The 25,773-nt window shown below is 44.6% G+C and overlaps 1 protein-coding gene across 1 annotated transcript in view; it reads left to right on the top strand.

Annotated features, from left to right (window-relative positions):
• The window catches only part of rims1b (regulating synaptic membrane exocytosis 1b), a 111,200-nt gene that overhangs the window by 76,088 nt on the left and 9,339 nt on the right, over positions 1-25,773 (top strand). The window contains exons 12-25 of the mRNA XM_038967181.1: positions 579-709; positions 1,074-1,245; positions 2,401-2,554; positions 3,023-3,082; positions 4,129-4,282; positions 8,483-8,596; positions 10,874-10,996; positions 11,859-11,948; positions 15,456-15,533; positions 16,306-16,374; positions 18,192-18,295; positions 19,154-19,257; positions 20,211-20,371; positions 22,480-22,506. Of these exons, the coding sequence (XP_038823109.1) occupies positions 579-709; positions 1,074-1,245; positions 2,401-2,554; positions 3,023-3,082; positions 4,129-4,282; positions 8,483-8,596; positions 10,874-10,996; positions 11,859-11,948; positions 15,456-15,533; positions 16,306-16,374; positions 18,192-18,295; positions 19,154-19,257; positions 20,211-20,371; positions 22,480-22,506 (1,541 nt within the window). The remainder of the gene's footprint in view (positions 1-578; positions 710-1,073; positions 1,246-2,400; positions 2,555-3,022; positions 3,083-4,128; positions 4,283-8,482; positions 8,597-10,873; positions 10,997-11,858; positions 11,949-15,455; positions 15,534-16,305; positions 16,375-18,191; positions 18,296-19,153; positions 19,258-20,210; positions 20,372-22,479; positions 22,507-25,773) is intronic.

Raw genomic sequence — 25,773 nt, 5'->3', positions numbered from 1 at the left:
CTGCACTGGATCTATACTGGACTATACTGGACTGTACTGGACTATACTGGACTATACTGGACTGTACTGGACTGTACTGGACTATACTGGATCTATACTGGACTATACTGGACTGCACTGGATCTATACTGGACTATACTGTACTGTACTGGACTATACTGGATCTATACTGGACTGTACTGGACTGTACTGGACTATACTGGATCTACACTGGACTGTACTGGACTATCCTGGATCTATACTGGACTGTACTGGACTGTACTGGATCTATACTGGATCTATACTGGACTGTACCGGACTGTATTGGATCTACACTGGACTATACTGGACTGTACTGGATCTACACTGGACTATACTGGACTGTACTGGATCTACACAGGACTATACTGGACTGTACTGGGGGGGCTGGATACATGGATGTGTGGATGGACGGACAGATTTACGAACAAACAGCCAGACAGATTGATAAATGGCCTATATTTCACTTTTCACAATGTCCTGTGTAATCCACAACCAATGGTCTACTCTAACTGGATTCTTTCAGTCACATTAATCTAATCCCATAATGTTGTTCCTAGGTAAAGCTGTGGTATGACAAAGTGGGCCATCAACTGATCGTCAACGTCCTTCAAGCCATAGACCTGCCCCCCCGACCGGACGGGCGGCCCAGGAACCCCTACGTCAAGATGTACTTCCTCCCTGACCGAAGGTAAACCGGTCTCATATTACTAGGGTTAACATTAAGTAGTTCTTATACCTGTGTAAACACACAGTAATTACTGAAGTATATTACCAGTACAGGGGTTCAACATTGTACATAAACTGATTGTTTTCTTATGTAACTGTATCCAATATACCTTAAACACACTGTCAACACGTTCTCTTCTGATTTGCTTCCTGTCTATGTAGTTTTCTGTTATATTTCACCATCCTTATAGTGAGTCACAGACCCTTACATGGGGACAGTATGTGACAGATACATACATGACTCGCTGACTTCCTTTGACTCTCCTTCTAAGGTTCATCTTCCCTCTCCTAACATTCCTCTGCCTTCTCCCCTGTCATGTTCCCAGTGATAAGAGCAAGCGCAGGACCAAGACGGTAAAGAAGAGCGCTGGGCCCAAGTGGAACCAGACGTTCCTGTACTCTCACGTCCACCGCAGGGACTTCAGAGAACGCATGCTGGAGATCACTGTCTGGGACCAACCTAGAATACAGGAGGAGGAGAGTGACTTCCTGGGAGAGGTAAGATACACACGCACACGCACACAAACGCACGCACGCACGCACGCACGCACACACACACACACACACACACACACACACACACACATACTGTTTATAGTACATGTGAATTATATCTTAATTTGTGTGTAAATTATTACTGTTCTCCAATTTTATTCATAGATATTATATTTGTGTGTAAATTATTACTGTTCTCAGATTTTATTCATAGATATTATATTTGTGTGTAAATTATTACTGTTCTCAGATTTTATTCATAGATATTATATTTGTGTGTAAATTATTACTGTTCTCAGATTTTATTCATAGATATTATATTTGTGTGTAAATTATTACTGTTCTCAGATTTTATTCATAGATATTATATTTGTGTGTAAATTATTACTGTTCTCAGATTTTATTCATAGATATTATATTTGTGTGTAAATTATTACTGTTCTCAGATTTTATTCATAGATATTATATTTGTGTGTAAATTATTACTGTTCTCAGATTTTATTCATAGATATTATATTTGTGTGTAAATTATTACTGTTCTCAGATTTTATTCATAGATATTATATTTGTGTGTAAATTATTACTGTTCTCAGATTTTATTCATAGATATTATATTTGTGTGTAAATTATTACTGTTCTCAGATTTTATTCATAGATATTATATTTGTGTGTAAATTATTACTGTTCTCAGATTTTTATTTCATAGATTTTAGATGTGTATGAATGTTTTGCTGTTTTGCAAAATGCTATATACCCATTGGTTAGCTGGAATGGAATGTTCGTATCCTGTATGATCAGTCAAATGACTGTGATATGTGGTTGTCTTACCTGGCTATCTTAAGATAAATGCACTCACTGTAAGTCATTCTGGATAAGATCTCGTTGATCATTTCTTTAATTAAACAATAAAAGCTAATTTACCAACATTTGTGAAAATGAATATATATCGTTTTGACATGAAACTCTTCATAAACACAGTATACACAGAAAACAAAACACACACACATTCATTTGCACGTATCCACACACACTTGCAAACTCAAACACGCACAGAGAACCACAGACGGACGCCATCATGTCCTCTATGCTGACGTTGTCTTGTTCTGTATGTCTCTCACGTTCTCTCCTCCTCCTTCCTCTCTTCCCTCTCACTCCTAGATCCTGATAGAGCTGGAGACTGCCCTGCTGGACGACGTTCCTCACTGGTATAAACTCCAGACCCACGACGTGACCTCTCTACCTCTGCCCCAGCCATCCCCTTACCTCCCGCGCAGACACGCCTCTCACGACAGCCCCAGCAAGAAACTACAGAGTAAGTCTTGTTGTGTGTGTGTGTGTGTGTGTGTGTGTGTGTGTGTGTGTGTGTGTGTGTGTGTGTGTGTGTGTGTGTGTGTGTGTGTGTGTGTGTGTGTGTGTGTGTGTGTGTGTGTGTGTGTGTGTGTGTGTGTGTGTGTGTGAGAGAGAGCGAGAGAGTGTGTGTGCTTGCATGCGTGCGTTTGTGTGTGTGTATGTGTGTACAGTATATACATGATGTGTGTGTGAGTGCGTGCGTGTGTGTGTGATGTATTGACACTGACCTCGGCATATAGATTCTCCCTGCTACAGTATGCCAAGATGAACTTCCTATCAACTTGTCTCCTGTGTGTGCGAGATCGATCGCAACTGCCATGGAAATTCTCAACCCTACTGTGTGTAAACTCTCTACCCTACTGTGTGTGTGTAACCCTACCTTGCGTGTGTGTGTGTGTGTGTGTGTGCGTGTCTATCCACTGTTGTGCAGGGTCCCATCGCATCATTGACACAGAGTTTGATGATACAGGTATAGCGGTAGTATCTGAAGGTGGGTGGGGGGGCATGGTTACTGTTACCCAGCTTCAAGTAGTGAGAGTCCAGCACTGGAGGAGAGAGGTGCGACCGCGTTATAGCTCCCCTCATACCCCAGCCTATCTGGCCTCTCTAACCATGGGCTACTTCATTTGATCCCAACTGACCACCTCAGAGATGTCTTACATCGGGGAAAAACGTCATTGGTTCCCAATTTGACCCCACACTTTGGATTTAACTCTGATTTAAAACAGGCAGGGGTACTTCTACCAGCCCTTTGTAATACCAACGTATACTACAACGATACTATGGTATTACTACAATTCAATTATAGTATGTGTTCTGCCATGATACTGTACACAGCCTTTCTCCTCCTCTGCCGGACCGTAGTAATGCAGCTTGTAGAGAAGATCCACTGGGAGCACTGAGTGCATGGAGCTATAGAGCCGTGATGTCGCTGTCCATTCCACTGACGCTGTCACCTGCATGTCTGGTAGTAGAGCCGGAAGTAGTAGTGACTCCGTACAACACAAGGGTACGGTGTATAAACCAGTGCCTGATTCACACCATAGGGTCAACATGAACTGTGCTGTTCTGGCTCGGCTATTTCAAAAAGGGTACAAGGCTACTTAGCCTGGGTGCCAGACAGTTTCTGCCTTAGCCTGGTTGCCGTTGCAAGCTGGCAATGGGGTAACTTTGTGGAATGCAGAAACAGTCCGGTACACAAGTTAGCTCGATACCTGGTGTAACTATCCAATGCAACTCTTCAAATGTAACCAAAGAATTTCCAGTGTAAAATAACACACTCTGATGTGCTACAGTTTGCAGTCTGTATCATTTGTCCTCTCAGCTCCCTCACGTGACATGAGTTTGATTAGACTAGAGCTGCTATGGGCCACTGTATTAATAGAAGCTGAGCACCAGCATGATCTCTGTAGTTTTGGGAAAACCAAGCGATCACCTGAAGGCGTAGTGAATGTTGAGTGGCTGCGCTCAACACTGACACATTTTGTCAGCAGGTAACATGCTACGACTGCTGATTCCTCCTCCGTATGTGTGTAGGTGCAGAGCGTAACTCGAGGGAGAGGGAGAGGAACAGCACCCTGACTGTCCCAGAGCAGCAGAGACTGGCCCAGCACCGCTCCAGATCTGTGTCCCCTCACCGCGAGGACATAACAAGGGCCCGCTCCCGCCCTGCACACGTCCCCATGCAGAGGTAGCTGCAGTTTCTGTATCACGCAGTGATACCTAAACTAGTCTCACGTAGCCATACATCGGAATCACGTTGTTGTCACGCTGCCTGGTTCTCGAGGAGACTACACCCACACACATCTGCATTCTTTCTTTCTTTCTTTCTCTCTCTCTCTCTCTCTCTCTTTCTTTCTCTCTCTCTCTCTCTCTCTCTCTCTCTCTTTCTCTCTCTCTCTCTTTTTTCTCTCTTTTTTCTCGCTCTCTCTTTCTCTCTCTTTCCCTCTCTCTCTCACTCAATCTCGCTTTCTCCCTCCTTCTCTCTCTCTCTCTCTCTCTCTCTCTCTCTCTCTCTCTCTCTCTCTCTCTCTCTCTCTCTCTCTCTCTCTCTCTCTCTCTCTCTCTCTCTCTCTCTCTCTCTCTCTCTCTCTCTCTCTCTCTCTCTCTCTCTCTCTCTCTCTCTCTCTCTCTCTCTCTCTCTCTCTCTCTCTCTCTCTCTCTCTCTCTCTCTCTCTCTCTCTCTCTCTCTCTCTCTCTCTCTCTCTCTCTCTCTCTCTCTCTCTCTATCTCTATCTATCTCTCTAGTGCCTTGCAAAAGTATTCACCCCCTTGGCATTTTTCCTATTTTGTTGCCTTAAAACCTGGTATTAAAATACATTTTTGGGGGGTTATGTATCATTTGATTTACACATGCCTACGACTTTGAAGATGCAAAATATTTTTTATTGTGAAACAAACAAGAAATAAGACAAAAAAACAGAAACTTGAGCGTGCATTCACCCCCCCAAAGTCAATGTTTTGTAGAGCCACCTTTTGCAGCAATTACAGCTGCAAGTCTCTTGGGATATGTCTCTATAAGCTTGGCACATCTAGCCACTAGGATTTTTGCCCATTCTTCAAGGCAAAACTGCTCCAGCTCCTTCAAGTTGGATGGGTTCCTGCTGGTGTACAGCAATCGTTAAATCATACCTGTAACGATTCTCGTCCTCTTCGTCTGAGGAGTATGAAGGATCGGACCAATATGCAGCGTGGTAAGTGTTCGTCATATTTTAATAATAAACTGAACACTACAAAAATAACAAAGTAAATGAAAACGAAAACCGAAACAGTCCTGAATGGTGACACAAACACAAACCCAGGAAACAACCACCCACAACCAAAATGGGGAAAACAGGCTACCTAAATATGATTCTCAATCAGAGACAACGATCGACAGCTGCCTCTGATTGAGAACCATATCAGGCCAGACATAGAAATACAACAACATAGAAAACAGAACATAGACTACCCACCCCAACTCCCGCCCTGACCAACCTAACACAAAGACATAAAAATAAACTAAGTTCAGAACGTGACAATACCACAGATTATCAATTGGATTGAGGTCTGGGCTATGACTACGCCATTCCAAGACATTTAAATGTTTCCCCTTAAACCACTCGAGTGTTGCTTTAGCAGTATGCTTAGGGTCATTGTCCTGCTGGAAGGTGAACCTCCGTCCCAGTCTCAAATCTCTGGAAGATTGAAACACGTTTCCTTCAAGAATTTCCCTGTATTTAGCGCCATCCATCATTCCTTCAATTCTGACCAGTTTCCCAGTCCCTGCTGATGAAAAACATCCCCACAGCATGATGCTGCAACCACCATGCTTCACTGTGGGGATAGGGTTCTCGGGGTGATGGGTTTGTGTTGGGTTTGTGCCAGACATACCTTGATGGCCAAAAAGCTACATTTTAGTCTCATCTGGCCAGGGTGCCTTCTTCCATATGTTTGGGGAGTCTCCCACATGCCTTTTGGCAAACACCAAACAGTGTTTGCTTATTTTCTTCTTTAAGCAATGGCTTTTTTTCTGGCCACTCTTCCGTAAAGCCCAGCTCTGTGGAATATACTGCTTAAAGTGGTCCTATGGATAGATACTCCAATCTCCGCTGTGGAGCTTTGCAGCTCCTTCAGGGTTATCTTTGGTCTCTTTGTTGCCTCTGATTAATATCCTCCTTGCCTGGTCTGTGAGTTTTGGTGGCCGGCCCTCTCTTGGCAGGTTTGTTGTGGTGCCATATTCTTTCCATTTTTTTTATAATGGATTTAATGGTGGTTGGTGGGATGTTCAAAGTTTCGGATATTTTTTATAACCCAACCCTGATCTGTACTTCTCCACAACTTTGTCTCTGACCTGTTTGGAGAGCTCCTTGGTCTTCATGGTGCCGCTTGCTTGGTGGTGCCCCTTGCTTAGTGGTGTTGCAGACTCTGGGGTCTTTCAAAACAGGTGTATATATACTGAGATCACGTGACAGATCATGTGACACTTAGATTGCACACAGGTGGAATTTTTTCAATTAATTATGTGACTTCTGAAGGTAATTGGTTGCACCAGATCTTATTTTGGGGCTTCATAGCAAAGGGGGTGAATACATATGCACGCACCACTTTTTCCATTTTTCATTTTTTTGAATTTTTTGAAACAAGTAATTCTTTTCACTTCACCAATTTTGACTATTTTGTGTATGTCCATTACATGGAATCCAAATAAAAATAAATTTAAATTACAGGTTGTAATGCAACAAAATAGGAAAAACGCCAAGGGGGTGAATACTTTTGCAATGCACGGTATATATACAGTACCAGTTTGGACACAGCTACTCATTCAAGGGTTTTTCTTTATTTGTACTATTTTCTACATTGTAGAATAATAGTGAAGACATCACAACTATGAAATAACACATATGGAATCATGTAGTAACCAAAAAAGTGTTAAACAAATCAAAATATATTTTACATTTGATATTCTTCAAAGTAGCCACCCTTTGCATTGATGACAGCTTTACACACTCTTGGAATTCTCTCGACCAGCTTCATGAGGTAGTCACCTGGAATCCATTTCAATTAACAGGTGTGCCTTGTTAAAAGTTATCTTGTGGAATTTCTATCCTTCTAAATGTGTTTGAGCCAATCAGTTGCGTTGTAACAAGTTAGGGGTGGTATACAGAAGATAGCCCTAATGCCAAGTCCATATTATGGCAAGAACAGCTCAAATAAGCACAGAGAAATGACAGTTCATCATTACTTTAAGACATGAAGGTCAGTCAATCCGGAAAAACCATCAAGCGATATGATGAAACTGGCTCTCATGAGGACCGCCACAGGAAAGGAATGCCCAGAGTTACCTCTGCTGCAGAGTATAAGTTCATTAGAGTTACCAGCCTCAGAAATTGCAGCTCAAATAAATGCTTCACAGAGTTCAAGTAACAGACACATCTCAACATAAACTGTTCAGAGGAGACTGCGTGGATCAGGCCTTCATGGTCGAATTGCTGCAAAGAAACCACTACTAAAGGACACCAATAAGAAGAAGGGACTTGCTTGGGCCAAGAAACACGAGTAATGGACATTAGACCGGTGGAAATCTGTCCTTTGGTCTGATGAGTCCAAATTTCAGATTTTTGGTTCCAACCGCCGTGTTTTTGTGAGACGCCGGGTAGGTGAACGGATGATCTCCGCTTGTTTGGTTCCCACATGAAGCATGGAGGAGGAGGTGTGATGGTGTGGGGGTGCTTTGCTGGTGACACTGTTAGTGATTTATTTAGAATTCAAGGCACACTTAACCAGCATGGCTACCACAGCATTCTGCAGCGATACGCCATCCCATCTGGTTTGCGCTTAGTAGGACTATCATTTGTTTTTCAAAAGGACAATGACCCAACACACCTCCAGGCTGTGTAAGGGCTATTTGAGAGTGATGGAATGCTGCATCAGATGACCTGGCCTCCACAATCACCCAAACTCAACCCAAATTAGATGGTTTGGGATGAGTTGGACAACACAGTGAAGAAAAAGCAGCCAACAAGTGCTCAGCATATGTGGGAACTCCGTCAAAACGGTTGGAAAAGCATTCCTCATGAAGTTGGTTGAGAGAATGCCATAAGTGTGCAAAGCTGTCATCAAGGCAAAGGGTGGCTACTTTGAAGAATCTAACATTTAAAATATATTTTGATTTGTTTAACACTTTTTTGGTTATTGGGTGATTCCATATTTGCTATTTCAAAGTTTTCATGTCTTCACTACTATTCATATTCATTCATACCCCCAGGATGACTCTTCAGCACATTCTAGTGGCTCAAATCAATGACCTTTTATGTCCACACTATGACAAAACCAACGTTATTAGCGAAATGTTATCACAGTAACACCCTGTAACCAAAACCTCAGTAACACTCCTCTCTATGTCCTACAGGAGTCTGGATGAGATCCATCAGAACCGCCACCACTCCTGCTCCCCCGCTCGTTACCATGACTCCCACGGGGAGCACCGCTCCGGGGACTCGGATTACGAGTACTCCGAGGACAGGTAACATCACCCAGACAGTGGTGGCTGGTGGCCTTTGTTTATTAGGGAGGAGGTTAGACGTTAGATGCTGTAGGTACTGTATCAGGGAGTTTAAGATTACAGCCGGTCTGAGAATAGTTTGGTGGCGTATGGCAGGGAGAGAGTGTGTGCAGGTTATGCAGTGAAGTTTCCGTGTTTGTGTACAATATGGATATACTTTGGAGTATCTTATTTGAGTAGAGCTTTGAGTTCAATATAGGAGTTGATGCCGACATGGTTTCCTCCTTATTTTGTTCATTTGCAATGAAATACCTGTAGAAGTACAGTATTCCTATATGCACAATTATTTCAAAGAGGTTGACCACTAGCTCTTAATTTTTGAGGTTTAAAGCGTTGGATACTCCAAGGACAAGTGGAATAGCAGGCTACATTAGTACTGTTCTATACTAATAATTACTAATACGAAAATTACTAATTGCTAAAAGTTTAGTATCATATTTATTATTATTGATGCTGAATCAAAATTATGATTTCATGATTTCTTCTCATTCATTTCTCATGAGCGGGTTTGTCTGATTTGACCATCCTCTTACGTTGTTGTTTTTGATTGGTTGTTCGGTTCACCCATCGCCATGGCAATCACAGTGAGGTCCTCGAGATGCACAGGTCTATCCGAGGCGGGAGTGCCGAGTGCCTGCACACAAACAGGTAAACAAAAACAACAACAACAACCAAAAAGCCAGAGACGTGACTGTTATCGTCCCTACCCACCATCTTTCTTCTATTATATTACCCATCATTCTTTGCATTGTCATTCAATGTTAACAACTCCATTTTAACTTGGTCAGTGATACTACAGTCTATGGTTGTGATAAAGAAAGTGTATGTTATGTATATTTTTGTTTAGTATGATGTGTTCCTATTCCATGTACTGCATCAATGTTCGCTTTTGTCTACCCGCATAGAAAGTGGACAATGTGAAAGTCATCTTTGTAATGTATTCAGCTTTATATAGTTTTAGAATATTGATGAATTCGTTCCAGACACAAAGGGACTTATTTTGTTCACCCGAGAGGCCAAAAATAGTACCACACACTCTCCATGACACCACAAAAACATTGAGTTTATATTGGTTTTAAACAGATTAAAGTAGATTACAGAATAGCTCTATCGTTTACCTCAGAATAGTATGAAAATCTCTCTTGGTGAATTACATTTTATCTACAGCAGATTAATGTTATTTTTGCCTGGACGTTTTATTTATACAATTGTATTGTTTTTTCCCCTCTTCTGTTTTTTCCCCCCTGAATCAATGCACGATCTACACTCAAATAACTACACAGGGGTGTAGCTAAGTCGAGCAATACACTACCACCCAAAATGCCCCTATTAGTCAATGGTATACACAAGGACATATACAGGTAAGAGAGTAGAATAAGAAAACCCTGCTCTCTTTCCTTTTACTCTTCCCCAAAACCTCAACTCAACGTTGGCATTTTGTGGCTTATGATGTTGTATCAACGTTCTCTCAACGTAATTGATTCCCCACACCGACTCCTAACAGAGCTTTACAGATCCGATGTGGTACCAGTCTCCGAGGGTGTCTCAGGGGGAGTTGGGATATGTAAAAAACACATTTCCAATCGGACAAATATAAGCATCCACCAAATTATTATTTATTATAATATGATAACCCTGGACCAGATCTGTTACAGTAGTGCTATAGTAGTACTTCACTGTATATTTTAATACTATAATCCTATGTACTGTCCTATATACAGTAGATATATTATATGCTTGGTTTCCCCATGCTATAATTCTTTGACACGTGCAATTTAAAATCTGTTTAGATGGATTTATATCATCAGTATTACATTTAATCTCCATACATATAATGGACGGCAGGACAATCCCCCGTCCCTACTTTCACTGTGTTCTCTGTTGTCGTCTATGTCTTGGGCCTCCATCAGACAATCCCCCATCACTACACAGTAGTTGGCGAGAGGAAATACTGAGAATGGGGATTAGGATGGAGTAGATGTGATATTCTGATGTCAAATCTGGATATTCCTCCTCCATGTCTCAAGCTCCAGGGATGTCCATTGGACATTTTTTATTGCTTTGCTGTTTTTATATGGTTTGTTTGTTTACTTCAGTGCCGTTGTTGGGTTTCCTTGCACATCTTTATCATTGTTCATTATTTGGCCTCTCATTCCTTTGCATGCATGTCAAATCGAGTTTTTTTCCCCCTTTCTTGCATGCGTCTATACCATCTACCACGGATTCACACGCGTGTAGCAACACCCTCCCTGCATGCCTAAAGAGCAAGCCTCCCCGGGGGCATCAGGGAGGGGGCGGTCCCGCCGCCCGTAGCGTCCTCACGCACCGTGTGCTCAGGTTCACTGATGAGGTCACCGTTAGGTAAGAAACCCATTACCCCGCTCCCTTCGTCCTCTGCCCTCCCACCCCCAACGGACTTCACCTCTCCACCCCAACCCCACGGATGACCCTCTCCCGCCGCCCAAAAGGCCTGCCTTTGCACTCCACCGTCCATCCCTTTGTGAGTGATCGAATGCTCATCCTTAACCTCAACTTGTGTAAGACCACAGGACACACAACAGGGTTGACTGTATTAAACAATGAACAACTAAGTCCTTATTGGCACACTGCAAACCATAGCATACATTGGGGCTCTGTGTCATGTGAGGCATGCGATGCCAGTTGGACACAGCATCTTTTCCAGTGTTGTGTTGACATCCATGGCCCCAACAAAGACCATGACATGACAAATGACAAGGTCCTCGAGCTGTAGTAGACTCCCTGCCAGAGAGAAGGGAGAGAGAAAGAGATTGTGTGTGTGTGATAGAGAGAGTATCTGTGCTGTAGTATGTCTGCTCACGCAAATTTCACCCAGTCCACTCTCCTCTTCCACCAAGAGCAAGTTCCCATGGTAACGCTCCAACCTTCACATCAGGTGGACTGACTGTATAGTATGGCCGCAAAGGACCGCTATTGTAATGAATGGAGGTTTACAAGCCCCCTTATAAGTTTGTTCTGTATCTAATGTTTGTTCCTTCTTTTCTTTCTGTCTCTCGTTTCCCCCTCCCACCTCTATTTGCAATTCCTTCATTCTGTCTTGGACTCTTTATTTCCCTCGATTCTCTCTCTCTTTCTTTGTTTTTTTTCTCACTACCATTCCTTCTCTCTGTCTTGCACGTTTCCTTTCACTCTGTCCCGCCTCTTCCTCTTTTCCCTTCCTTCTCTTCCCTCTGTGCTACTGTAGTGATCTGCAGCCCAGTCTGGACCGGGTGAGGAGTGCCAGCACCACCTGCCTCAGACCTGACACCAACCTCCACTCTCCTGATAAAGACAGGTACACACACACCAACCTCCACTGTCCTGATAAAGACCGGTACACACACACCAACCTCCACTCTCCTGATAGAGACAGGTACACACACACCATCCTCCACTCTCCTGATAAAGACAGGTACACACACACGCCAACCTCCACTCTCCTGATAAAGACAGGTACACACACACCAACATCCCCTCTCCTGATAGACAGGTACACACACACCAACTTCCACTCTCCTGATAAAGACAGGTACACACACACCAACCTCCACTCTCCTGATAAAGACAGGTACACACACACCAACCTCCACTCTCCTGATAAAGACAGGTACACACACACCAACCTCCACTCTCCTGATAAAGACAGGTACACACACACCAACCTCCACTCTCCTGATAAAGACAGGTACACACACACCAACCTCCACTGTCCTGATAAAGACAGGTACACACACACCAACCTCCACTGTCCTGATAAAGACAGGTACACACACACCAACCTCCACTCTCCTGATAAAGACAGGTACACACACACCAACCTCCACTCTCCTGATAGAGACAGGTACACACACACCATCCTCCACTCTCCTGATAAAGACAGGTACATACACACACCAACCTCCACTCTCCTGATAAAGACAGGTACACACACACCAACCTCCACTCTCCTGATAAAGACAGGTACACACACACCAACCTCCACTCTCCTGATATAGACAGGTACACACAAACCAACCTCCACTCTCCTGATAGAGACAGGTACACACAAACCAACCTCCACTCTCCTGATAAAGACAGGTACACACACACCAACCTCCACTCTCCTGATATAGACAGGTACACACACACCAACCTCCACTCTCCTGATAGAGACAGGTACACACACACCAACTTCCACTCTCCTGATAAAGACAGGTACACACACACCAACATCCCCTCTCCTGATAGAGACAGGTACACACACACCAACCTCCACTCTCCTGATAAAGACAGGTACACACACACCAACCTCCACTCTCCTGATAGAGACAGGTACACACACACCAACCTCCACTCTCCTGATAAAGACAGGTACACACACACCATCCTCCACTCTCCTGATAAAGACAGGTACACACACACCAACATCCCCTCTCCTGATAGAGACAGGTACACACACACCAACCTCCACTCTCCTGATAAAGACAGGTACACACACACCAACATCCCCTCTCCTGATAGAGACAGGTACACACACACACCAACCTCCACTATCCTGATAAAGACAGGTACACACACACCAACCTCCACTCTCCTGATAAAGACAGGTACACACACACCAACATCCCCTCTCATGATAGAGACAGGTACACACACACACCAACCTCCACTCTCCTGATAAAGACAGGTACACACACACCAACATCCCCTCTCCTGATAGAGACAGGTACACACACACCAACTTCCACTCTCCTGATAAAGACAGGTACACACACACCAACCTCCACTCTCCTGATAAAGACAGGTACACACACACCATCCTCCACTCTCCTGATAAAGACAGGTACACACACACCAACATCCCCTCTCCTGATAGAGACAGGTACACACACACCAACCTCCACTCTCCTGATAAAGACAGGTACACACACACCAACATCCCCTCTCCTGATAGAGACAGGTACACACACACACCAACCTCCACTCTCCTGATAAAGACAGGTACACACACACCAACCTCCACTCTCCTGATAAAGACAGGTACACACACACCAACATCCCCTCTCATGATAGAGACAGGTACACACACACACCAACCTCCACTCTCCTGATAAAGACAGGTACACACACACCAACATCCCCTCTCCTGATAGAGACAGGTACACACACACCAACTTCCACTCTCCTGATAAAGACAGGTACACACACACCAACCTCCACTCTCCTGATAGAGACAGGTACACACACACCAACATCCCCTCTCCTGATAGAGACAGGTACACACACACCAACTTCCACTCTCCTGATAGAGACAGGTACACACACACCAACCTCCATTCTCCTGATAGAGACAGGTACACACACACCAACATCCCCTCTCCTGATAAAGACAGGTACACACACACCAACCTCCACTCTCCTGATAGAGACAGGTACACACACACACCAACTTCCACTCTCCTGACAAAGACAGGTACACACACACCAACCTCCACTCTCCTGATAAAGACAGGTACACACACACCAACCTCCACTCTCCTGATAGAGACAGGTACACACACACCAACCTCCACTCTCCTGATAGAGACAGGTACACACACACACCAACTTCCACTCTCCTGATAGAGACAGGTACACACACACCAACCTCCACTCTCCTGATAAAGACAGGTACACACACACCAACCTCCACTCTCCTGATAGAGACAGGTACACACACACCAACCTCCACTCTCCTGAAAAAGACAGGTACACACACACCAACCTCCACTCTCCTGATAGAGACAGGTACACACACACCAACTTCCACTCTCCTGATAAAGACAGGTACACACACACCAACCTCCACACTCCTAATAAAGACAGGTACACACACACCAACTTCCACTCTCCTGATAAAGACAGGTACACACACACCAACCTCCACTCTCCTGATAGAGACAGGTACACACACACCAACTTCCACTCTCCTGATAAAGACAGGTACACACACACCAACCTCCACACTCCTGATAAAGACAGCTACACACACACACACCAACTTCCACTCTCCTGATAAAGACAGGTACACACACACCAACCTCCACTCTCCTGATAGAGACAGGTACACACACACCAACTTCCACTCTCCTGATAAAGACAGGTACACACACACCAACCTCCACTCTCCTGATAAAGACAGGTACACACACACACCAACCTCCACTCTCCTGATAAAGACAGGTACACACACACCAACCTCCACTCTCCTGATAGAGACAGGTACACACACACCAACCTCCACTCTCCTGATAAAGACAGGTACACACACACCAACTTCCACACTCCTGATAAAGACAGGTACACACACCATCCTCCTCTATAGGAGATAACCTACTGCACCTCCTTTTCTAGGTTTACAATGTTTCTTTAGTAGTTGAACTTTCTTTATTCTCTCAAATACTGTAAAAAAAACTATAATTTGAGTGTTCTATTCTCCCAGAGTATACCAATACGTTGAATCAACAAAGATTCAATATCACTTCCCCCGTTCTTGTCATGCATGTTATCTATCAATTTTGTTCACCACTAGCTCCTCAGTGTATATTGAGAGGTGCTGAGCAACACAGTGACTACACAATAACAGCTCTTTCACATTGACCTGCACAATAATTCACACCTACTGTCACTGAGTGTTTTGGCCAGCAGAGGCATTCTAGTTGCCAGGGAATCCCAATGTTTTTCGCTCGTTCTAAACTAACATGAACCCAGCCCTCCCTCCACTCACTGTGTCCCTCTCCCTGTTTCCTCACCTGGGGGTTGCTTCCCCCCACCACACCTCCAGATGCTCCAACTCTCTGCCCCGCAGACAGCCCACAAGCCCCAGGATTTTAGTAGAGCAGGCCTCCCCAGAGGAAGAAAGGTACTGGGTACCAATCTAGCCCTACCCTTACCTCCCAGGACCCAAGCTGCAGTCCTGCTACTGTACTTGCTTAGCACTGCGTGGCTACTATAGTTTTCCTCTAACCATAAGCCTAACCCTTGCGCTAGCCCTGCCCTAAACCTAACCCTGCACTTTATAGCTTTCCTAGATGTTCTAGATTACAGTGTAAACTGGTGGGTTGTTGTAACGCTGTAGTTAATGCTCCTCTTGCTGCTTCACCTTGCTGACCTGCACCTGACTTCCTGCTTCCTCTGCTACACACCTGACTTCCTGCTTCCTCTGCTACACATCGGACTTCCTGCTTCCTCTGCTACACATCTGACTTCCTACTTCCTCTGCTACACACCTGACTTCCTGCTTCCTCTGCTACACATCTGACTTCCTACTTCCTCTGCTACACACCTGACTTCCTACTTCCTCTGCTACACATCTGACTTCCTGCTTCCTCTGCTACACATCTGACTTCCTGCTTACTCTGCTACACATCTGACTTCCGCGTGCTCCGTTGTCATGGTGTTCTGATGTTTCTGTTCTGAACAGTTGGTAGCAAGCAATGTAGTAGTGCAATATAGTAGTCTAAAATGTTGCATCCACATTTTATTTTTAAACAAAATCATTTCAGCCAAAGCATCTCTTTTATTTGAAATAAAACACCAGCTGACCACGCATTCAAGATTCGTCTTTAGTTTTGTTTCACCATCGGGTTACCCATCCTCCATTTTGTCTTGTTGTCATGTCCTCCGCGTCACAGGCAGTCAGGGAGCCTGGGCAGACCTAACAGTCAGAGAGGTGACAGCAAGAAAGGCCTGGAGGCTGACAGGTAAGGTCATTCTTTCATTCACCCCATCCCTCTCATACAACCCCATTCATCCTGTCCTCTATCTGGATGGAGATCATCGCTCTTCAAATCTGGAACGTGTTGATGTCTGATGTCAATCTGAATTGTTACAAATTGTGACTTTGCTTTGAATGCAATTTAGCAGCACAGCAAAACCTTTTCTAAATGAGCGTTGTTAAGGTGTACTGTCAGTAGACCCATAGCCCTAGCTCTGTGTTTTCTTGAATTGTTATGTCCTTCATTTATTGTGTTCTGGTTCATTGTGGGCCATAAGGTCCTTCATTGTGTTGTATATGATTTAAATTGTGGGCCATAAGGTCCTTCATTATGTTGAATATGATTTACATTGTGGGCCATAAGGTCCTTCATTGTGTTGTATATGATTTACATTGTGGGCCATAAGGTCCTTCATTATGTTGAATATGATTTACATTGTGGGCCATAAGGTCCTTCATTATGTTGAATATGATTTACATTGTGGGCCATAAGGTCCTTCATTATGTTGTATATGATTTACATTGTGGGCCATAAGGTCCTTCATTATGTTGTATATGATTTACATTGTGGGCCATAAGGTCCTTCATTATGTTGAATATGATTTACATTGTGGGCCATACGGTCCTTCATTATGTTGTATATGATTTACATTGTGGGCCATAAGGTCCTTCATTATGTTGTATATGATTTACATTGTGGGCCATAAAGGCCTTCATTATGTTGTATATGATTTACATTGTGGGCCATAAGGTCCTTCATTATGTTGAATATGATTTACATTGTGGGCCATAAGGTCCTTCATTATGTTGTATATGATTTACATTGTGGGCCATAAGGTCCTTCATTATGTTGAATATGATTTACATTGTGGGCCATAAGGTCCTTCATTATGTTGAATATGATTTACATTGTGGGCCATAAGGTCCTTCATTATGTTGTATATGATTTACATTGTGGGCCATAAGGTCCTTCATTATGTTGTATATGATTTACATTGTGGGCCATAAGGTCCTTCATTATGTTGAATATGATTTACATTGTGGGCCATAAGGTCCTTCATTATGTTGTATATGATTTACATTGTGGGCCATAAGGTCCTTCATTATGTTGAATATGATTTACATTGTGGGCCATAAGGTCCTTCATTATGTTGAATATGATTTACATTGTTGGCCATAAGGTCCTTCATTATGTTGAATATGATTTACATTGTGGGCCATACGGTCCTTCTTTATGTTGAATATGATTTACATTCTTTACCATTTATATCATTTAGCTTTCTTTCGTTTGTTTGTTCTTTTCTTTCCACGTGGCCTGTTGATGCCAGTCGTATCCAGCCCACCTCTATACTGAGGGGCAGTAGGGGGAGAGGGGGGCCGCTGCGCCCCTTTAACCAGACACCCCTGGGGGGATCTGCCCCTAACTCACCACGACAGGACAGGTGCATGCTGGTGCCCAAAAATATACCCCCTTAGCAACCCCTTGTTGTACACCTTTGTCCCGTTTTGACCTCTGTGCTCCCTATACCCACTGTCCTGCTGCTCTTATTGGTTGTGGGAGCAGTAAACCAATCCCATTGGTTCCTTCTAGTGTATGGTCAAGGATGTAGCCACCCTGGGTTTTATATATGCTGGAATGGGCCTACTGTGGAGGAGTTGAACTCATTTGCTTGTATTTAATTTCCCTTTCTCCTTTTCTCTCTTTTTATGTCTCTTGTCTCTCTCTCTCTCTCTCTCTCTCTCTCTCTCTCTCTCTCTCTCTCTCTCTCTCTCTCTCTCTCTCTCTCTCTTTCTCTCTCTCAGAACACACACCCACAGCCCCTCCCCTCCTACGGGGACTCCCCAGTCAGGTCGCAGGGGCAGACAGCTGCCACAGGTTCCTGCCAGAAGCAGCAGTGTAGAGCAAGGTAGGCTGTCAAGGAGTGTCTGTCTGTCTGTCTGTCTGTCTGTCTGTCTGTCTGTCTGTCTGTCTGTCTGTCTGTCTGTCTGTCTGTCTGTCTGTCTGTCTGTCTGTCTGTCTGTCTGTCTGTCTGTCTGTCTGTCTGTCTGTCTGTCTGTGCGTGTCATGATGTGTCTCGTTCTACAACTCCGACCAATCAAAACCATTTTGTCTGAGTACTCTTCCTCACTCTTCTCTGTTTCTTTACATTCCTCATTCTCTTCTACCTCCATGTACATGAAGAAAATATACCTGTAGATAATAAACCGTTTGATGCGAGTAAACCTAATGAAAAAGGTAATTCTATGGCACGACTGTATCTGACCCAACTTTATATTATGTTTTAGATTTTAGACCCTTTCTATACAGTAGATGTGATTATCCTTTTTCCCTCTTTATATCCCCCAACAATTATGACCCTCTGTGCACGCTGTAGTATTCCGTACATGACATCTAATGAAAATGACATCTAATGAAAGTGATGCACAGCATGCGCCACCTAGTGTTCAAATAGAACAATGACACTAAGAGTACTGTACAGTTGTCTAACACCTCCAATCACCTCCTGTTCCTCTGTTCACCTTGTTCCCGGGTGTAGTTTCCCCTAGGTACAGATCTAGGATCAGATTTCCCTTCCCCAAATCCTAACCTTAAACATAAGTAGGGGAAATGCAAAACTGACCCAAGATCAGCGTCTAGGAGCAACTTCACCCTACATCATTCACCTTCACTGTCATTCACCTGAGAGGTTGTGGGTTTCTTGTGTAATTTACTGTATTATTACTGTATTATTACTGTATTCATTAATTAAGTAATTTCCTCCCAGCTCTAGCAGTAGAGGAGCGAGCCAGACAGATGAACATGAAAGTACATTCCTACCGGCCTTCAGCCTCCCATGACCCCGAGACGGACCTCAAGACCAAACGAGAGGTCAGTACTGTTGCTGCATCTCTCTGTTGGAAGACAGGCACTATTTCCTGGTCCACCATAACATTACAACTTTGTTGTAATTATATAGTTATAGACCTAGAGCTACAGTATATTAACTGTCGTTCGAGATAGCCATTGTCCTTCACATATAAAAAGTTGGAGAGTTTTCTATGCTGATTACTTTTCCATTGTCAGTTATAACACAGATGCCATTTTGGGTATTGGGGAGCAGTGGTTTAAAGTACTAAAGTAAAAATACTTGAAAGTACTACTTTAAGTAGTTTTTTGGGGTATCTGTACTTTACTTTACTATTTATATTTTTGACAACTTTTAATTTTACTTCACTACATTTCTAAAGAAAACAATGTACTTTTTACTCCATACATTTTCCCTGACACCCAAAAGTACATGTTACATTTCGAATGCTTAGAAGGACAGGAAAATGGTCAAATTCACACACTTATCAAGAGAACATCCCTGGTCATCCCTACTGCCTCGGATCTGGTGGACTCACTAAACACAAATGCTTTGTTTGTAAATGATGTCTGAATGTTGGAGTGTGCCCCTGGCTATCCGTAAATAAAAAAACAAGAAAATAGTGCCTTCTGGTCTTTGAAATGATCTGGTCTTCTACTTTTACTTTCAATACTTAAGTATATTTTAGCAATTACTTTTACTTTTGAGACTTAAGTATATTTAAAACCAAATACTTTTAGACTTTTACTCGAGTAGTATTTTACTGGGTGACGTTCACTTTTACTTGAGTCATGTTCTATTATTAAGGTATCTTTACTTTTACTCAAGTATGACAATTGGGTAGTTTTTCCACCACTGTTGGGGAGCAGATCTACACATAAACCTCAGCTAGACACCAGTATTTTATTGGACCTACTGTGTGTACAGTAACTATGTACAGTAACTATCTTCCTCTCTCCTCTCTCACCGCCTTCAGATGTATGCGGATCAGCGGCGGAGCTCTGACAACGTGTCGGCCCGCTCGTCAGACAGCGACATGAGTGACGCATCGGCCCTATCCCGCGCCAGCAGTGCCTCACGCCTCAGCAGCACCTCCTACATGTCCATCCAATCAGAACGCCCGCGCGGGCGGCTCAGGTCGGTACCCCACTCGACACTTTAATTTACTTTCATATGTTCTTACAAGATCATTTACAAGGTAATTGAGCATCAAGAACCAATTGAAGATATTGAAGGAATCAAAAGCATAGTGTGGAGTTTGTTCTTCTGTCTGTCATGCATGCCCGTTTTTTATCAGTCTGTGTTCATTTCGTCTGTCTTTTTTCTGCATGCTAATTGGTGCACGTTTCAATCTTTTTGCATGATCGTGTTTCTCTATGAATACTTGCATTGCATGCACACAAACACACACGGTGGGGAAACCCAAAATGAATGGACACAGGTCCAAGTCTTTAGAGGACGAGAAGAAGGAGAGGAGGATCTCGTGGGGGATGAATGGAGAGCAGGAAAGGATGAGGGCAGCAGGGAAGAGACGCTTCTCTCAAGAGCTGAAGAGGAGGAGACACACTGTGTCTGGGGACCCCAAAGACGCCAGGTAAAGAAAAGAGAAAAGGTCCTTCGCTCCGTCACGGGATGGAGGGACCTACAATGGGCCATGGCAGACAAGAGCCCATATTTTAGGGACCTCACATAATCGCTGTGTACCCACTAACCATGGTCCCCGTAACCCTATTGCTCTTGTTGTGACCTGTAAACAGCCTCAACCACCTACTGTCACCTAGTGTCCCCTCAAACCTACCTGGCTTTACATCACGTGTCAAACTCATTCCAAGGATAGCCAAGTGTCTGCGGGTTTTCGCTCCACCCTTGTACTTGATTGATGGATAAAGGTCACTAATAAGTAAGGAACTAATAAGTAAGGAACTCCCCTCACCTGGTTGTCTTGGTCTTAATTGAAGTGAAAGACCAAAAACCTGCTGCAGTCTGCCCTCCGTTGAATGAGTTTGACACCCCTGCTTTACATGTACAAACTAGTGTCCCCTCAAACCCACCTGCCTTACATGTATGTACAAACGAGTGTCCCCTCAAACCCACCAGCCTTACATGTACAAACTAGTGTCCCCTCAAACCCAGCACAGTCTTATTATACTTTCTTAGCCAACCATCCCATAGTCCTATAACCCCAACGGCCTCACTCACATAACCCCACTCATAACTTCCCTCCCTGCACAGCCCTAACGTCCCTACGGCTGACCAGTCCAGTCCACCACAGCCTGCCTGCTGACACGGACAAATGACCCAATCCCCTGAGCCTCTCCTGGGCAGGCCCTTATTAACAGCCTAATGTTTTGAAGTCTGTGTGTGTGTGTGTGTGTGTGTGTGTGTGTGTGTGTGTGTGTGTGTGTGTGTGTGTGTGTATGTGTGTGTGTGTGTGTGTGTGTGTGTGTGTGTGTGTGTGTGTGTGTGTGTGTGTGTGTGTGTGTGTGTGTGTGTGTGTGTGTGTGTGTGTGTGTGCGTGCGTGCGTGCATGGGTGGGTGGGTGCGTGCATGCGTGCCAATCCAAACAGAGTGGTTATTAAACAGAGTGCCCAGGGCCTTTGACATACGTTCTAAGAGATAGATTGTGGACTGGAGAGAGAATGGAATGTGGTGGGTTGTTCGCTGGTTGCTCAGATTGCTGCAGACTGGCTCCAGGTCAGTTTGAAGGTACCTGGTAAGAGATATTGGATTCATACAGTATAATGAAGACTGGATAAGGCAGCAGCTACTCTTCCTGGGGTTCAGCAAAATGAAGGCAGTTATACAATTTTAAAACATTACAATACATTCACAACAGATTTCACAACATATTAAGTGTGTGCCCTCAGGCCCCTACTCTACTACCACATATCTACAACACAAAATGCATGTGTACGTGTGTGTATAGTGCATATGTTATTGTGTGTTTGTATGCATGTGTCTGTGCCCATGTTTGTGTTGCTTCACAGTCGCCGCTGTTCATAAGGTGTATTTTTATCTGTTTTTTAAATCAAATTTTACTGCTTGCATGAGTTACTTGATGTGGAATAGAGTTCCATGTAGTCATGGCTCTATTTAGTACTGAGCGCCTCCCATAGTCTGTTCTGGACTTGGGGACTGTGAAGAGACCTCTGGTGGCATGTCTTGTGGGGTATGCATGAGTGACGAAGTCAATCTCTCCTCCACTTTGAGCCAGGAGAGATTGACATGCATAGTATTAATGTTAGCTCTCTGTGTACACCCAAGGGCCAGCCGTGCTGCCCTGTTCTGAGCCAATTGCAATTTTCCAGTAGTCCAGGTGCGACAAAACTAGGGCCTGTAGGACCGGCCTTGTTGATAGTACTGTTAAGAATGCAGAGCAGCGCTTTATTGTAGACAAACTTCTCCCCATCCTAGCTACTGTTGTATCAATATGTTTTGACCATGACAGTTTACAATCTGGGTTACTCCAAGCAGTTTAGTCTCCTCAACTTGCTCAATTACCACATTATTCATTACAAGATTTAGTTGAGGTTTAGTGAATGATTTGTCCCAAATACAAAGCTTTTAGTTTTTCCTTGCCTCCCATTCTGAAATTAACTGCAGCTCTTTTTTAATTGTTGCAGTCATTTCAGTCGCTGTGGTAGCTGACATGTATAGTGTTGAGTCATTCGCAACATAGACACACAGGCTTTACTCAAAGCCAGTGGCACGCCCTGACCAACTAAACACATACAAAAACAGGTCAGGAACGTGACAATCTGGTCAAACACAATTTTTTTCAAAAGTTTACAAAGGGTTGGTAACATGCTGATTGGTCAGCTATTTGAGCCAGTAAAGGGGGCTTTACTATCCTTAGGTAGGGGAATAACTTTTGCTTCCCTCCAGGCCTGAGGGCACACACGTTCTAGTAGGCTTAAATTGAAGATATAACAAATAGGAGTGGCAATATCGTCCACTATCGTCCTCAGTAATTTTCCATCCACGTTGTCAGATCCTGGTGGCTTGTCATTGTTCATAGACAACAATCATTTTTTCACCTCTTCCACATTTACTTTACGGAATTCAAAATTACAGTGCTTGTCTTTCATAATTTGGTCAGATATACTTGGATGTGTAGTGTCAGCATTTGTTGCTGGCATGTCATGCCTAAGTTTGCTAATCTTGCCGATGAAAAAATCATTAAATGAGTTGGCAATATCAGTGGGTTTTGTGATGAATGAGCCATCTGATTCAATGAATTTTGGAGAAGAATTAGCCTTTTTGCCCAAAATGTCATTTAAGGTAATCTAAAGCTTTTTACTATCAATCTTTATGTAATTTATCTTTGTTTCAAAGTGTAGTTTTCTTCTTTTTATTCAGTTTAGTCACATGATTTCTCAATTTGCAATATGTTTGCCAATTGGTTGTACAGCCAGACCTGTTTGCCATTTCTTTTGCCTCATCCCTCTCAACCATACAATTCTTCATCAGTCCATGGGGATTTAACAGTTTTACAGTAATTTTGTTCATGGGTGCATGCTTATTAGTAACTGGGATAAGCAATTTCATAAATGCGTCAAGTACGTCATCTGATTGCTCCTCATTACACATCACGGACCAACAAATATTCTTTATATCAACAACATAAGAATCACTACAAAACTTATTGTAAGACCTCTTATACACTATATTAGGGCCAGCCTTTGGAACTTTGGTTTTCCTAGATATGGCTACTATATTGTGATCACTACATCCAATGGATCTGGATACTGCTTTCAAGCAAATTTATGCAGCATTAGTAAAGATGTGATCAATACATGTTGATGATTTCATTCCTGTACTGTTTGTAACTATCCTGGTAGGTTGATTGATAACCTGAACCGGGTTGCAGTTACTAGTTACAGTTTGAAGCTTTCTCTTGAGTGGGCAGCTTGATGAAAGTGAAGTCAATATTTAAATCACCCAGAAAATATGCATCTCTATTGATATCACACACATTATCAAGCATTTCACACGTTATCCAGATACTGACTGTCCACACTTTGTCACGATCGTCGTAAGAAGCGGACCAAAGCGCAGCGTGGTTTGAATACATTCTTCTATATTTAATGAAGAACACTTAAACAAAAACAACAAAACGAATAAGACGAACGTGACCGCTATATAAACACTGTGCAAACATGCAACATAACATAGACAATAACCCACAACCCACAATACAAAACAGGCTACCTAAATATGGTTCCCAATCAGAGACAACGCAAAACACCTGTCTCTGAGAACCATATCAGGCCAAACACATAGAAATAGACAAACCAGACATACAACATAGAATGCCCACTCAGATCACACCCTGACCAAACAAAACATAAAACATACAAAGCAAACTATGGTCAGGGCGTGACAGTACCCCCCCCCCCCCCCTCCCCCCTCAAGGTGCGGACTCCGGCCGCAAACCTAAACCTATAGGGGAGGGTCTGGGTGGGTATCTGTCCGCGGTGGCGGCTCCGGCGCGGGACGTGGACCCCACTCCACCATAGTCATAACCCGCTTAGGTGGCGCCTCTGGAGCGGGGACCCTTGCAGCGGGTCCCGGACTGAAGACCATCCTAGAGGGCGCCACTGGACGGAGGGGCAGCTCCGGACTGAGGGGCAGCTCCGGACTGAGGGGCAGCTCCGGACTGACGGGCAGCTCAGGACTGAGGGGCAGCTCAGAACTGAGGGGTAGCTCAGGACTGAGGGGCAGCTCAGAACTGAGGGGTAGCTCAGGACTGAGGGGCAGCTCCGGACTGAGGGGCAGCTCAGGACTGAGGGGCAGCTCAGGACTGAGGGGTAGCTCAGGACTGAGGGGCAGCTCCGGACTGACGGGCAGCTCCGGACTGAAAGGCGGCTCTGGCAGCTCCTGACTGGCGGGCGGCTCTGGTAGCTCCCGACTGGCGGGCGGCTCTGGCGGCTCCTGACTGGCGGGCGGCTCTGGCGGCTCCTGACTGGCGGGCGGCTCTGGCGGCTCCTGACTGGTGGGCGGCTCTGGCGGCTCCTGACTGACGGATGGCTCTAACGGCGCTGGACAGACGGGCAGCTCAGGCGGCGCTGGACAGACGGGCAGCTCAGGCGGTGCTGGACAGAAGGGCAGCTCAGGCGGCGCTGGACAGACGGGCAGCTCAGGCGGCGCTGGACAGACGGGCAGCTCAGGCGGCACTGGACAGACGGGCAGCTCAGGCGGCGCTGGACAGACGGGCAGCTCAGGCGTGCCGAGGCGCACTGTAGGCCTGGTGCGTGGTGCAGGGACTTGTGGTACCGGGCTGGGGACACGCACCTCAAGGCGAGTGCGGGGAGAAGGAACAGGGCATACTGGACTGCCGAGGCGCACTATAAGCCTGGTGCGTGGTGCCGGCACTGGTGGTACTGGGCTGGGGACACGCACCTCCGGGCGAGTGCGAGGAGGAGAAACAGGGCATACAGGGCTCTGGAGACGCACAGGAAGCCTGGTGCGTGGTGTAGGCACTGGTGGTACTGGGCTGGTGCGAGGAACTGTCACAGGCGGACTGGTGCGTGGAGAAG

Source organism: Salvelinus namaycush, chromosome 2 (assembly GCF_016432855.1).
Source record: "Salvelinus namaycush isolate Seneca chromosome 2, SaNama_1.0, whole genome shotgun sequence".
Classification (NCBI taxonomy): Eukaryota; Metazoa; Chordata; class Actinopteri; order Salmoniformes; family Salmonidae; genus Salvelinus; species Salvelinus namaycush.
The sequence above is the reverse complement of the archived record's forward strand: the minus strand, read 5'-3'. Positions and strand labels throughout refer to the sequence as shown.